The 14,052-nt window shown below is 47.6% G+C and overlaps 6 protein-coding genes across 6 annotated transcripts; all 6 read right to left on the bottom strand.

The window, feature by feature from the left end:
- Positions 1 to 27: 27 nt before the first annotated feature.
- Positions 28 to 2,681, bottom strand: EV420DRAFT_1749629 (uncharacterized protein; the record flags this gene model as incomplete). The annotated part of the gene is made up of 11 exons (XM_060480294.1): positions 2,095 to 2,681; positions 1,948 to 2,048; positions 1,861 to 1,899; positions 1,709 to 1,806; positions 1,393 to 1,607; positions 1,346 to 1,371; positions 1,147 to 1,294; positions 925 to 1,096; positions 663 to 878; positions 352 to 394; positions 28 to 301 (listed from the first exon to the last, which is right to left on the bottom strand). Exons 1-11 carry the CDS (start codon positions 2,509 to 2,511, stop codon positions 28 to 30), a joined length of 1,749 nt encoding a protein of 582 aa, XP_060328476.1. The 5' UTR covers positions 2,512 to 2,681.
- Positions 2,682 to 3,674: 993 nt separating this feature from the next.
- On the bottom strand, positions 3,675 to 5,659 carry EV420DRAFT_618637 (SET domain-containing protein). The gene is made up of 10 exons (XM_060482822.1): positions 5,434 to 5,659; positions 5,254 to 5,377; positions 5,012 to 5,204; positions 4,783 to 4,961; positions 4,687 to 4,723; positions 4,309 to 4,639; positions 4,016 to 4,248; positions 3,860 to 3,967; positions 3,735 to 3,815; positions 3,675 to 3,679 (listed from the first exon to the last, which is right to left on the bottom strand). Exons 1-9 carry the CDS (start codon positions 5,576 to 5,578, stop codon positions 3,798 to 3,800), a joined length of 1,368 nt encoding a protein of 455 aa, XP_060328475.1. The 5' UTR covers positions 5,579 to 5,659; the 3' UTR covers positions 3,675 to 3,679; positions 3,735 to 3,797.
- A 1-nt stretch (position 5,660) lies between these two features.
- Positions 5,661 to 6,335, bottom strand: EV420DRAFT_618660 (uncharacterized protein). The gene has a single exon (XM_060482823.1). The coding sequence runs from the start codon at positions 6,277 to 6,279 to the stop codon at positions 5,932 to 5,934; it is 348 nt and encodes a 115-aa protein (XP_060328474.1). The 5' UTR covers positions 6,280 to 6,335; the 3' UTR covers positions 5,661 to 5,931.
- Positions 6,336 to 6,439: 104 nt separating this feature from the next.
- On the bottom strand, positions 6,440 to 8,480 carry EV420DRAFT_1645315 (uncharacterized protein; the record flags this gene model as incomplete). The annotated part of the gene is made up of 7 exons (XM_060477762.1): positions 6,440 to 6,684; positions 6,739 to 6,876; positions 6,936 to 7,014; positions 7,189 to 7,509; positions 7,988 to 8,226; positions 8,277 to 8,318; positions 8,381 to 8,480. The coding sequence occupies 7 exons, from the start codon at positions 8,478 to 8,480 to the stop codon at positions 6,440 to 6,442; spliced, it is 1,164 nt and encodes a 387-aa protein (XP_060328473.1).
- A 1,342-nt stretch (positions 8,481 to 9,822) lies between these two features.
- EV420DRAFT_1556678 (Alpha/Beta hydrolase protein) lies at positions 9,823 to 11,240 on the bottom strand. The gene is made up of 5 exons (XM_060473674.1): positions 10,747 to 11,240; positions 10,568 to 10,691; positions 10,298 to 10,513; positions 10,140 to 10,248; positions 9,823 to 10,084 (listed from the first exon to the last, which is right to left on the bottom strand). The coding sequence occupies exons 1-5, from the start codon at positions 11,061 to 11,063 to the stop codon at positions 9,858 to 9,860; spliced, it is 993 nt and encodes a 330-aa protein (XP_060328472.1). The 5' UTR covers positions 11,064 to 11,240; the 3' UTR covers positions 9,823 to 9,857.
- On the bottom strand, positions 11,235 to 13,970 carry EV420DRAFT_1556667 (FAD/NAD-P-binding domain-containing protein). Its single transcript, XM_060473673.1, has 8 exons — positions 13,937 to 13,970; positions 12,898 to 13,868; positions 12,691 to 12,843; positions 11,933 to 12,622; positions 11,741 to 11,885; positions 11,554 to 11,689; positions 11,448 to 11,501; positions 11,235 to 11,396 (listed from the first exon to the last, which is right to left on the bottom strand). The coding sequence occupies exons 2-8, from the start codon at positions 13,580 to 13,582 to the stop codon at positions 11,355 to 11,357; spliced, it is 1,905 nt and encodes a 634-aa protein (XP_060328471.1). The 5' UTR covers positions 13,583 to 13,868; positions 13,937 to 13,970; the 3' UTR covers positions 11,235 to 11,354.
- Positions 13,971 to 14,052: the final 82 nt, after the last annotated feature.

Here is a 14,052-nt window from a genome sequence, read left to right as displayed (position 1 = left end):
ATTGGTCATGGATTACAACGCTGCATGTCAGTCCACGTCTGCAGTGCGTGGGTCCATCCCCCCCAGTGCTCGCAGATTCATCACACCGCCAGCAACCGAACTCAATGCATGCCCATAAAAGAATGCTGCTCTCGATAAAACGATCTGCTCCACCAGGCCACGAAAATCGGTAAACATCAGTGCCCACGATAACTCATTGCGCCGATCAGAAATGGTGAGGAGATCATCCATGAAGACTGCGCCTTCTTTACGGAATTCTTCCAAGACCTTTTTATTCCGCTCGTCCGTTGCAACATAGAACCTGATACCCATCAGTTAACGATATTTTGCCCGAGTAAGAAAAATACACACCAGTCTCCTGCTAATGGTGCCTTGTTCTTGAGAATTTCCATGTCTGGTCTAATTTGTAGGGTTCACCACGGGTAACCCACGGGTGCCGTGAAGCCGACCCGTACCCATACCCGGCTGACCCATACCCGGGACCCGCGCGGGTTTCGGCACGGGTCGGAGTCATGGCGCAGTCACACATTTTTTGATGGCATCCGAAATTGTTTATTTCGATCTAATCAATCATTTACAGGTGATCTATGATGAAAATACCCCCGAAAAAGCCCAGGATCACGGCACGGGTACAGCCACCATCCAGCAAAGGCAACCCGTACCCATACCCGCCGGGTAAGGGTCCGGTACCCGGCAAAACCCGCCGTACCCTTGGTTTTCTCTACTAATTTGTAGCGATACTGGGACATCGCAGATCTTCAATGTCTCTTCCCCAATTCTCAGTGCCCTGATGAAGTCTACACCTTCCTTCAAATGGTTCTTGACCCTAGCCATATGTTCTTTTGGGCTCCTCTCCATTACCAAGTTGTGCCTCACAACTGGGCATCGTGAGCATTAATTGTAATAGCAAAAACAATGACTCACAGTCGCCACGACGTATATGCGCTGCCATCCAGAGTCTCCCCTCGGTGAACATGTACATGCGTTCAACCATTGCATCTGCAAGAGCTAAGACAGCATCAATCCTGCGGACGTCATCTAGCACCAAAGCGACGAACTGATCCAAAGCGGCACGCGATGTAAATCGCATAGATCCCTAGATGGAAAATGAGATATTTCGAGACAGGAGAATCATGGCGAGCATACCGGCTTTCGTCCATGATGGACCTCCCCAGCGAGCAGCACGACTTCTTCCTTACGTCCTCCAAAATCATTCTTGAATCCACGTAAGTTCTTTCGAGGAGTGACCTGTCGTATGGGATCCACTACTGCCTTGCTGTACTCCATCCCTAACCTTGATAGATATCAGTCAACGCTCCTTTGCTGCGATGTGAGGATAACTCACAAGGGTTTGAAAGTATGTACCACTTCCTATCCGTTGTCAATGATTACCCTCTCGAGATCTTCGTCACTCAAGATACCTAGTAATTCCTGTGCTTTATCCCAATCTAGCAGAACTTGATCATCCAGGAGAGCATCCTTGAGTGTCCTATAAATCCCTCCTTCCTCCACATCCGAAATGTTCGCCTCTTCGGTCCTTGCGACCACTTCATCGACTCTCACAGTTTCGGGCGGGTCATACCACCCATTTTCAATGACATACAGCTCTGGAATCTTACTCGTGAGAACACTTTTTGTCGAATGGTATCGCTATCCTGACCATGAAGGCGAAGATATTCAGATATGGTAATGACTGGGTGTGACTGACGAAGGTGAGTAATATTAATCATCATATTTATGGGCAGAACCCAGGCCATCTGCTGGTCTATTGGAAGACCGAGCCATTCATTGCTTCCCAATACATCCCTGTGAACAGGAGATTAGTCACTGTAGCGATTGAATTCAATAAAGGCCTCTCACCCTTTGTTAACCATCACGGCATAGTCGGAGCACACTTGCCTGTAGCCGTGCTTAAGCACAGAGAAACCGCACAAAGGAGGCACTCACATATCGTACTCGCAACCACGCGCATAAACGAACGATGGAAGAATGAGCGTCCGGTGAAGAAGCTTTGCTTGCAGTAATGCCGAGTCGATAATAAATCGTATCTGCTCCTAATTTAGCAAAGATAAAATATTCGAGGTTGTCACGTACATTATTCCAGCCAAGGCCCAAACTCCAGTCTCTTGCAAAATACCCGTCAGTGGTTGACACGAGCTCCCTTAGCTCTTCGACATTCGTCAGACGCTCTGGATCAGCAGGCGGCCAAGGATCATGCTTTATTGAGAAAGATTCATTTTCGCTGATAAGTGTCGGTTTAGCACCGTTGGTCGAGCTACTGGGACCGAGCGCCGCAGTTTTGGGATTGATGAATGGAGAAGTGGTAGGGTGACCAATCCTGGTATCCACTAACGACCATCCCTTGTCTGTTGCCCAGGAGTATGGTGAATGACCGTGAAATATGCCTACTCCCGCGAGTAAAGCAAATAAAATGAACAGAACTGTGAACATTAGCGGGGATAAACGTCGAAAAGCGGGCCTGGAAGTTTGAACAGGACCTGGAAGATGCATAGCTGGTCAGGGAGGAGGATACTACGCGAAGTTGTGCCATAAAAGTACACTCCATATAGGCTCCACAGGAGCGGTGCTTTAGGCCAAAACATTAAGTCTAAGACAATACAGGTCCGTAGGGCAAAGAGCATGATTGATGAACTACGATACTGCTCGGATGAGAGTCACAGTAATGATCCGAAAAGGGATTCCATTTAGTACACTCCATTCAAGTCCCCATCATATGAGATAATTGAGTCAGCGGGCTGAGAAGTTTGAAGTTACCGACTCTGTGCACTGATCCAGGGAATATCAAGGTTCAGGCTAAGGCGATATATATCAGGAATATCGATATTGGCCAAACCTGGAATGATGGATCGAGGGAGTGAGGCACCACAAAGAGCATGACAAGAGCCGAAGGGAGCAAGCTGCAAAGGCGGCGCCTTGTTACAGCAACCTAAAAAGTCGTCAGGATAGGCGGATACAAGACTTAGTGTCAATGAGACTTCTCAGAGTCGAGACTCCTTGCAACGATGGACACGGTGTTATGGTTTGAGAGCGGTTTGAGCGTGGCGGGCAGAACACGTGGTACCCAGTAACAAACCGGTTTTCCGTTTTTGGTCATCACCGCTTTTTGGCGGAAGTGAATACAGTCAGGGCCGTCAATGTTCATTAGCGTTCATTATCTATGCCTTGGACCGAAGCAGAACATTCCGGTAGTAGGCTAGGCGCGACAGTGCAGATTATCAGCTGAAGGTAATCCCGAGGAAGGTCGACATTTGAAGGTCACGGCTCTTGAATACTTGGTATACCAAGTTGGGTCCAAAATGAATCTCATACGAAACAGGCATTACTCAGACTGGACTTGCAAGGGCTGGAGCTATTTGTCAGGTATATAATATGCGCAAGTAACCAGGCCTGTCAGGAACATCAAAAGAATGCATAACACAAAATGCTCGCTGCCCGGCGGCCTCGCCACCAACTTGCATTACTTATGCACGAATGCAGAATGGCACATCTTCCGCCTCGCCCACGCTGCCAGGGCTACTGGAATCTCGATAGAGGATTTCTCACCCGTACATTGTCCCAAGTGAGCGTAGAATCGAGGCTCCTATAAGCCAGGTCGGAATGATGAACCTGATCAGGATCTACATAACGATGGCTTCCTGTTCATTGCACTGCGTTAAATCTGCAAGGAACGAAATGAATAAGGGATGTATGATCGGGTAACCAAAGGCACTCACCTGCGGCGACGCCCGGCTTGAAATCGCTTCATTATGAAACATGAGATGGTGACCATGGTCTTGCTACGGATGCTGACGGGGCTGGGATTAGGATGAGCAACTGTTGAAAGCAGCCGAACTCAGACAGAAGATGTCCCCGAAAGATCCGACCATCCAGCACGACAACTCTCCAGTATAGAACGCTCGCCCATTACCTGGAGCATCGCCGAATAGGTGAGAGGCATCCTTGTCGACTTGAACAGGAAAGTCAGCTAAGCAACAAAGGAATTCGGATTACTTACATCCAATGCGTCTATCTCATCCGTTGGATCGCCCAATTGCGCTTGTCTCTTCGTGCAAAGGGCGATGATGGAGGCCGCAATATCCGCTATGATGCGATCTACTACGCCAGAAAAGTTTTGGTCGTCTATTCCCTCGTGCTCAACTAAGCGATCCGCGATGACGGCAAAGGAACAATCGCAGCCAAGCCGTACACAAGCCAGCAGGGCGTAAAACAACCACATATGATGTGAAACTTTTCCATCACAGTCAATGTAGAAGATAGGCGTCCCAGGTTGGTAACGCACGAGCTCACATTCAGAAAAACGATCCTGCCATGTCTCCGTTGGAATGTCAATCGAGCGCCAGGCCTCGATTATGCTGTCTGGGATGTCTTCCAGTAGCTCCTCTACATCCCAGATGACTTGATCGTTATCATTTACATCTAGAATGAAGCCATATCGTAGAAGCAGCTGAGCATTGCTGAGGGTTTCGCCATATGTGTTGAACACTTCCCCGTGGGCTGGAATGTGTGTGTTGCTGACCATTTCAAAATGATCCTCAAGATCCTCTGACCCCGGTGAAGGCTCATCGTCGTGAGCACATTCCTTCAGGGAACCACATTCAGGGCAGACATCATATTCGCTCTGTATCATGGTAAGGCAGAAGAAAAAAAGGTATAAGAGGTTCATACCTCAAGATGTACATGATTTTCTTGAGAATGATTGAAGCTAGGGGCGACAGATCAGAAAAAGACCATCAAGGAGCACAGGAAAAGGAAACGGCATACGCATCTGCGATAGGCACCATTGAAAGCCCGTGATACGCATCGACAAGGAAGGCTCTGGATGAGACTAGCGAATATGCATGATAAAATCCATGTAAAGAACACTTGGCGGTGGATGAGCCTCGGAAGTACGCTTTGAACACGGGCTCTGCCACTTCACTGTAGTATTGGTGTAATTCATCCTTTTGACATCATTTCAGTGAAATCCGCGCAACAAGAGAACCCTGCACACCAGACGAGTAAGGCCATCCACACGCGCCAGTAGGTCCTTTTCCACCTCAGTCCCCTTTAACCACTTTAAAACGTGTTTTCTATCCGTAGAATCCATGAAATGGTCGTCTGTTTGCCACAGAATGGGAATGTCCACGATTTGTGTAGGAAGTGATTGCAGATAGCCATGCCACCGAGATGATGCGCCTTTCGTTCTACTACACGTCACCAAACAGAGCTAACGAGCAGGACTAAGCAACGCACAGTTCAATGTATAAAGCAAGCGCCAATGACAACTGGGCTTCATGTCCAACAGGGCTGGGGACGACGGCCGACGAAACAGAGGACGATTTGACCGAAAGAATAGCATCTTTTGGAATATGCACCACTGTCCACAGATAATAGTGAGCAGCTGCAGCTGTATATAGTCCGATAGGTATTCACCTGAAGAAAAGGGTGCAATCTCCTTGTCGTTAGAACGAACGCTGATGCTTTCATCGTGGCAAACAACACGCAGCCGTGGATCAATTGTTATACCGCAAGTTGAACACCATTCGAGCAGTGCGGATATCTTGTCCGGATGTCCCATAAACTGAGGTAGAATGCAGGCATAAAAAGGATTGAAGTTCGATGAGGTAATGGTAGTGCTAAAACAAGTTCGAATTGGGTAAGATGGCAGGCATTACAGAAATTTACTATTTCGCTGGTAAATACTAAGTATTGAACTTCCCCTTGGACTCTACTCTGGGGAAATTTCCAACTCCTTTATTCCGAGCCGACTATACTGCTGGGTTCACCTATCCCAGTATTCTCTGTCTGAGCCTCAAGATCGCATACATCTCCCCCAGTGCTATTCCCTGTCGAAGAAGCATCGCTCCAAGAGTCATCCGGTCGCGCGTGTCCTGCCGCGATGCGCCCGACAAGAAGCGTCGGCGCAACACCCTACATGGCAGGTCTATTCGATGTCGACGGAACGTAAGAATATTTGCTCACCCTTGCAAATGCCGCAACCGAGTCCCAGTAGACTAATGCCGAATTCGAGCTGTCGTGAGCAAAAAGGCCTAGATATAGGATCAAGGATGCCGAATAGAGAAGTGAGGATTCAACAAGGACTTCTATGACACGGTAGTATATTCCAATACCACCATGAGCCCGTCCTAGTACAGTCCAAATGCGATAGAGAATAGAAAAGGTGCACCATAACGTCGTCGCTAGAATCAAACACGAGTATAGATTCACACCAAGTCTATAGTCCGTTGCGTTGATGAATCGTTTTAGTACATCGATCATTTTGAAACCTAGATCAAACTAGTTGGTGAGGGCCAACGCATCCGCGTGGCAGGTCCGAGTCCTATGTTTTTTTTCTCAGAAAAATAAAAGAAAAACGTAACAATAATAATTGAATTCGTGGACTAATAACTATAACAGATGTGTACGAAAATACACTGCGTCAGACTCCTCTGTACCACTTCGCGTCCCCAAAGGTTACACACAACTCCGTCTTCGTAGCGCTGGAGCTCTCGGGCCATGAAGCTTGGATAATGGAGGCCCCGGCAGTCCTCGATACACCACATTCCGATGCACTTGGAGTCGATGCAAGTGGCGCTTCCACATTTTTTGGCAGGGTGTTGAGGATGGAGGACGGTGGGTAGTGGGGGTAGTGGGAGGAGCGAATGAAGAGCGCACGAGCCTTGCCTAGGTAGGTGATAAACCATGACAGAATAAGAAGAAAATAGGAATAATACTCACCGCCCTTCCTAGTCTCTAAGATGATGGTGAATGGCCGGACATAGCCGACCTCTTTGTCGAGAAGGAGGGCACGGGTGCAGAGGTTGACTTGGTAGAAGCAAGAGTTACGACCGAGTACTGTGGCGGCGACTTGACAGACTGTGTAACGCTTGGGTTCAGCCGGAGAATGGAGAATCAGCATAGCAAGGATTACACACATTTCATCTCGCGTTCTTTCTTCGTCCGTTTATCAGCATTCAGCTCTACCCAGTAATCCGTCATAGGATCCTCGAGTTCCTTATATCAGTCTGCATATAATTGGAATGTCGCCGCCCGAAAAATCGTGCATATTCCGGAAAACCAGCATATGGTGCATCTAGTACACAGGGGTTGAGTCAACCATGACAAGAAGACATGGAAACGACGCACCAGCCCAAGGATTGTGATATAACTGATATTAGTGCAACTCACCGTATTCCCATACCGCTCCATATAAGCCCACAGCCCCTTCGTCGCGTACATCTGGACCCTAGAATCCGTGAGACTCGTAGGCAACAGACAACCTATATCGATGGTCCGGAAAAAGAGGTTCTCCGACACGAAAGGTTTGCCAGGCTTCCAAGCAATGGTCCTTTGCCGATTCTTCACGCTTGCAATCTTGCGGTACCATCGCTGGAAGGGTGAGAATCCGTGCCGCTCAATGGTGATCTTTTTCTTCTCGAATAACACGTCGTCGCGAAGAGTCTCGATCTTGGAAGCAGAGAGACCTTGAATGCCGGAGATGAAGACGGGCTGAAGAACAAGAAGAGAGAAAATAATTGAGCGCCAATCGGTAAAGAACGGATGGACGGACGGGAAAAGATGGGAATAATGAGAGTAAGTAGAGGCAAATGAATAGAAAAGGTTCCCACGATGAGCTCAGGCAGCGAGGACGGCAATTGCCGTGAACGAATAGAAATATTCCCACGGTTTGCTCAGGTAGCAAAGTCGGCAAATGCCGTGATGGATTGATACCCCAAATAGATTTTTTCCCACGATCAGTTCAGGACAGCATAATAACCGAGTATCCTATATACATTAGGACTCGGAATCTGATATCAGTCGAAACGATGGCAGATCTGGGTTATTACAAGTACCAATTCCAGACAGCAGGAAAAATATAGGGAACACGACGACAACCCAGCGCTGTCCCCACACCATCCAGCAACGCCAAATCTGAATTTGGATAGTAGTGAGCTGACGGGAACTTTCTGCAAAGAACGTTGCATACCATGGTAAAGTCGGCAAGGATAACAGAGACAATAGCTGTTATACCCGTCGCTAGTGTTGCTGTGGCAGGACCGTTCACTGTCAGAAATACAGTCCCGAGACTCTTTCCGTTGACCGTGAATGCAGAGCGTCCAATGGACCAGATGAGGGTGAAATCGATCGTGGCCAAGACATAAAGGGATATAATGACCATGACTATGCATACCATGACATTGCTGGGATGTATGTTTCCACTAGTATCTGTACCATCCAATTTAGCTTTGAATACTACATTGATGACATCCACTCACAGATATTCCACATAGTGACAGCGACGATTCCAGTGTATAAGCCTAGATATGTGTGTATCCGGGAATATGACATGGAAACCCGAAATTTGAGAGAAATTGCGCACCATGTAACAAGGCATAGAGCACCTCTAAGTTTAATTCTGCGTTAAAGTCTTTGAGCAATAACACTTTACTATCGTCGATCGTCAAGGTATGAGCAACCATCGTCCGTGTTGGAAAGAAGGACAAGCGCACTGATAGCGGCTGGTGACGACAGCAGAGTTAATCAATCTCGTTAAATAGACTCACACCCCGAGATAATTGTGGACGTTTGTAAAGATTTCACAAGTATGCTCCCATTGTAGTAATCGAGGAGAAGAATACAAATCACGAGAACTGAGCCGTGAAGAGATGAACGGTATCCAAGGCGTAACAAGGAGTCCACCGACTTGCTACTTCTGAGATTCGTGATCATGGAAGAGGTGATTGGCGCTGGCGATGATTACAAGCCTGAACGATGAATGGGGGGAAGTACTTTGGCGTCACTCATGCAGGAGTGTAGCATAACTGGATATTCCGGACTGGATATGGTCGCTAGTTGCATAATGGTTGCAATTGGGTGAGCTCCAGATGTAGACAATGTCAGGAGTTGTTGTCCTATATACAGATTTTTAATAGACAAAGCATGAAACAAATATTGCATACCATCACTGGGTAATAGCAACCGAGAACTCCGTGAAAACAGATACTGGTGCACTTTAACCTACCAGTTGCGATTGGTTGATTCCATCATTTAGCATCACCCATCACACAAGATAATATCCAGGAGGTGAGCCCGATGAGAGCGATCGGTATACGGTTCCATGTGCTGCATAGACGAAATTAAAAGGAGCAGGTCTTCGACATCGAGAACAACAAATAACCCGCTTCTTGTCATGGTGTCACTCGAAGTCGAAGAAAAAATCGGACCCTGCTTTTTCCCGTGGATCTCGGAACCTGAGATAAATCCACATTCACGACGTCGAAATTCGATGTTTAACCAAAGAGGCCTCTAAGCAGAACGCCAATGCAAGAGAGCCCAGTTCCCAGTTACATTGTTACAAGCATCCATTAGTAGAGCAAAATTAGTTTGCCTTTGAAGTTGCGGCGAGAGATGCCACTGATCATGGAGGAGAGCAATCACCGCTTAGCGCTCAGGCCCAGGCTTCGACTCGGTTCAGAATACCGGTCGAGGCATGATTGAAAATCAGAGAGATCGCATCTGTCGCAGCAAGCTGTTATGAGGCAAATCAGAGATGAGACGAGATGATTTATTGGCGGCGGAAGTTTTTAGAAAAATCCTCATGACCCTGGTGTGAGATTTCGAGCTTCTCTCGGGTTCTCGTATGGATTCACTTACGTGTTTGCTTATTCCCGCGGGTATTCCTAGTAGATAAGGCTGTAATTTTCTTAGTTAGCCCCCATATCGTGTTTGCCTGAGAGGTAATTCATTCGTGCCACTCACTTCGTTTGAGAACAGCCCCGCGGTGTACAGCGCATACAAGTTAACGTTTATGTGTCTTAGTACATTCTATCCGTTCATATCTCGTCAACATTTCGTTATCATTTCGTTTTCTCCTGAACAGTCTGGATCCATGCCAACAAGTTCTGGTTAAGCTCATCCCTAGCCTGCAGCTGAACCCAGTGCCCGGTGTTGTAAACGTGAATAGTCGCATCCTTGCACGTCTGTTCGACGGTGGCCTTATGAATATCGGCTCTGCATATAAAATCTTTGGAAGCACCACCGAAGAAGACTGGCATTGTCAGCTCAGCAGTCTTCGGGGGATTGTCTTTGGAGCATATAAATTGAGTGGATGGGATGCGCTCACACATGTGATCTGAAACCCTCATCTTGCAGATCTTTAGCATATATGTCGGAAGTCACGACTTTGTAATAACATGTCCCTGCAGCTAGTCCGCTGCTGCGCAATTTCTCCTTCTGAGTGTGTTGATCCTGAAAGAAAGATTATGCATCATCTCACATATTCTGGCAGTTGACTTGCCGCTTCTGTGAGGAACGAACCAACTTTCGTCATGCGATTATTTTCAACCCATCTTTTCATTCCGCCTGGAGGATTCATGTACTCCTTCCAGAGCTCAGGGTCCTCACAGTACGCAAGGCTATAGAAGGAGTCAAGGTTCTTCAGTTTGATATGGGCATCGTTTTCAGAAAGGAATGACCAGTACCCGTATAACTCTGTGCCGATGCGCTGTTTCAACTGGTGAAGAAGTTAATCCATCGAAATACAAAAGCGAAATAAGGAGCTGCGTACCGTCTGCATAATTTCCTCGTATGGCTTAGGCAGATGAGGAGGATAATACCCCAGAGCGAGGAATCCAAATGCTAAGAAGCGATCTGGATAATAGCTTGCCAATCTGCTTGCCGTAATTGCTCCCCTGGTGCATGAATTCGAGTTGACGTTACTATCCACTGCAAAACAGGTGTACTCACGAACCATGTCCGATAGCAATGACGCGGTCAGTTTTCTCAGCATCTAAGAGCTCGACTATGTCCTTGGTAATCAAGCTCTGTTTGTAAGCTAATGGGTCCGTGGGCTTTGACGTCTCTCCAAATCCCAACATGTCCGGAACGATGAGGCGGTATCCCTTTGCTTTGAAGAATTCAACCTGGTACTTCCAATCATAAGATGTGCTGGGGAAACCGTGCAAGAACAGCAAAATGGGTTTGTTGGTGTCACCAGGAAAGGCTAGGTAGTAGTATTGAAGTCCTCGAGACGCGGTAAACTTCTTGTAGAGAGCTGGATCCATGATCGTAGTAGCACAAAGAAAGCAAGCAAGCCATAAAAGCAACCGCCATGTCTTCTGGTCTCAGACCTGAGGAGCATTCAGTACTAGCCGCGAATCAGATGATGAAGGATGATGGCAGTTGAGTCTCCAAAATTCCCTTATCTTATCTCACAAATAATTTCTTATCTTAGACGCGACGCAAGACAGATTTGTCATTGCCTTCCAGGAAGCATGATTGAATGGCTAATGGATCCAACGGAAACCCCGAAAGCTATACATATGGATGACATAAAAGTTACTATACAACAACGCCTACTGTTTCAGACCGAGCTGGATAGCCTTCATCTCGAGCGCCTATATCCCCTTATTTAGATTTTACGAGATTGAGTGACAGCATAAACTCACCATGCGCTTAGAGAGGAATCGAGAGTTGCCCAACTCACCACCTGCAAACCATAACTAGGGTAAAATGAATAAGAGCCATTATAATTGGTAAAAGAAGAGAACTTACTCCAGGATACCCAGACGGTTTGTAACAGCCTTTCAATTCACCCTCTTCGTCGAGCCCCCAGATTTCTCCGGTGTGTTTGATGACTTCTTCCCCAAATATCGACTTGATAGTTTCCTTGACGTTGTGATAACCAGTGCTACGATTTGGGGTTAGACTTTACAACAAAAGATAGATCAGGAAAACATACGCCCAAATCACAACATCGGCATCCAGCATAGAGCCATCGGTGAAGACTACACCCTTGTTCAAATAGCGCTTAACCTCAACGCCGTGTTTGACTTTGACTTGGCCCGTTGAAATAAGCCCCGCACATCCAACATCAATCCAGAATCCTGAAAGGAGTTCAGTATTAAACACGTAATGATAGCAAAATTCTTACCGCCAGATTTCTCGAAGACCATAGGGAATTGACCAGATCCATCGTCACCCATGTTGATGTGAAGACCCGCCTTCTTCAGCCCATCATGCAGGTCCTTCTCGGCCGCTGCTATTGCATCCGCCTGGGAGGCAGCGATCCGTTTACGCAATAAGAGAGGCAGAGCCTGGAACTTGAAGTCGCAGACCTCTACAGGAACGCCATCTGGCCAAACTTTGAGCAAGTTGTTGGTGTAATTGGGATGTTTCGCGACAACGCAAGTTGAGGAGCGCTGGACAATAGTCACGGATTGCGCGCCCTGGGTGACAAGATCTTGGCAGATATCTGCTCCCGAGTTGCCTGCGCCGACAACGATCACACGCTTGCCAACGAAGGGTTTACCTCCAGGATAGTCAGCGGCGTGGAGCGTCCGGCCTTCAAACACCTCCTTATCATCAACGTGGGGAACCAGGGGGGCACCCAGAATTCCAAAAGCGGTGACAATATGGGACGGGTGTACGGTGGTGGGAGTTCCTGCATGATCGATGACGACAGTCCACTTTTTGGTTTCGGGATCGTATGTGGGGGTCCCGGATGTGCGTGAATTTGTCCAGATACTAAGGTCTTGACTGGTGGCGTATTGTTCGAGCCAACTCGCTACCTTATCTCGTGATGCGTAGATCGGCCAGTTCTTCGGATACGGTTGGTATAGAACTGTAAAGGAGAAATATGTGGATTAGTATTTTACATCGGGAGTTAAGACGGAGATGACGGCTACTGACGTTGAAATTGGGACCTGGGGCTATGCAAAGTAAGTGTAGGATATCTGACGCGCCAGTTATCACCGACGCGTGCATGGGATTCGACGACAAGGGTGGACATATTCATCTGTTGGAAACGTGCGGCAAGGATCAAGCCGGTCTGTCCAGCGCCGACTATGTCAAAGTAAGTACGACAATTGTGGCGGCAGTGTAAAAAACGACACCCACTGATCAAGACATATGGGTCTTTCTCCACCGCTTCTCTGCGCTTTCGGTGAACTTCGTCCCAGGACAAGGTGTGGTCTCCGTAGATCCCAAGCTCAGGGCCCTCTTCAGGATGTCCATGGATTTCATCGAGAATCATGAACACCGCCAGAGCTTTCCATACGCCCTGGGCATCAGGTAGAAGATGGAAATATCCTCGTGCCTCACCCGTCGCTGTCGAGAACGTGAATCCTGACGCGACAGCAGTTTGAGTCGGGGTCACATGAGCAAGCTCGGGAGTAAAGTATTGACGCTTGTCAAGGGCGATGTTGGATACCTTGGCTGCAGCGAAATTTGCAGCAAGATGATCCTTGATCTTCTCTTGGCCAATGAACGTGCGGTTGCTCCAATTAAAGATCAAGACGTCACGAAGCCAGCCGTCGGGAAGAAAGCATGATACGATGCCGTCTACATCTCCTAGTTCGGCAAACTTGGAGAAGTTTTCCAACCAGGATGCAGCGATGTTGGAGATAGCGGAAGAATCTAGAGTAGCCATTGGCGAGTTGATTTCGACAGTAGCCATTGTTCCGGTACTTATACGTAGTGTGGACTTGGGTGTGGGTGTTAGTTTAAGTCGTCGATCCGCCAAGACCTGAATTTGTGGATTGGTACCTAGTGGGTTCGTATCAAGATTTCCGGTGCGTGGCATGATAAAAAACGGGCCACCCACCTTTCACCCGACCCAGCGCTCCCGAGGGCCAAAAATGTAGCACGCACCTAAAACGTCAACACTACATATGTACATTGTATACCATGTGACGTCGTGTACAGACCGGTCAATTAACATCTGAAGGTTCTAGTTTCAGGCCCCTCCGCATCCTGCACGTCAATTTCATTCTAGTTGAAGTGTCCCTGTGCGGGGACGGTGCTAGCTGTGGCGACATAAGCGCAACATGGGCATGGGCCGGTGCCAGTGGGTTACCTTGAGACTAGGCCTACAGAAAACAGACAGAATATAATCAGAAGAGATCTAGGTTTCAGGTGGCTGTTGGAATGTACTCACCCAACATAGGATAATCCCTGAAGGCTATAACGCGGGACAGAACCAGACAACGCCCCAATTCCATAGGGAGATTGTATATCCACATAGTATAAATAAACGCAGGCATTGTAAAAATT

Source organism: Desarmillaria tabescens (assembly GCF_030435595.1).
Source record: "Desarmillaria tabescens strain CCBAS 213 chromosome Unknown EV420scaffold_28, whole genome shotgun sequence".
NCBI lineage: Eukaryota > Fungi > Basidiomycota > Agaricomycetes > Agaricales > Physalacriaceae > Desarmillaria > Desarmillaria tabescens.
This window is presented reverse-complemented; position numbering and strand designations above follow the sequence as displayed.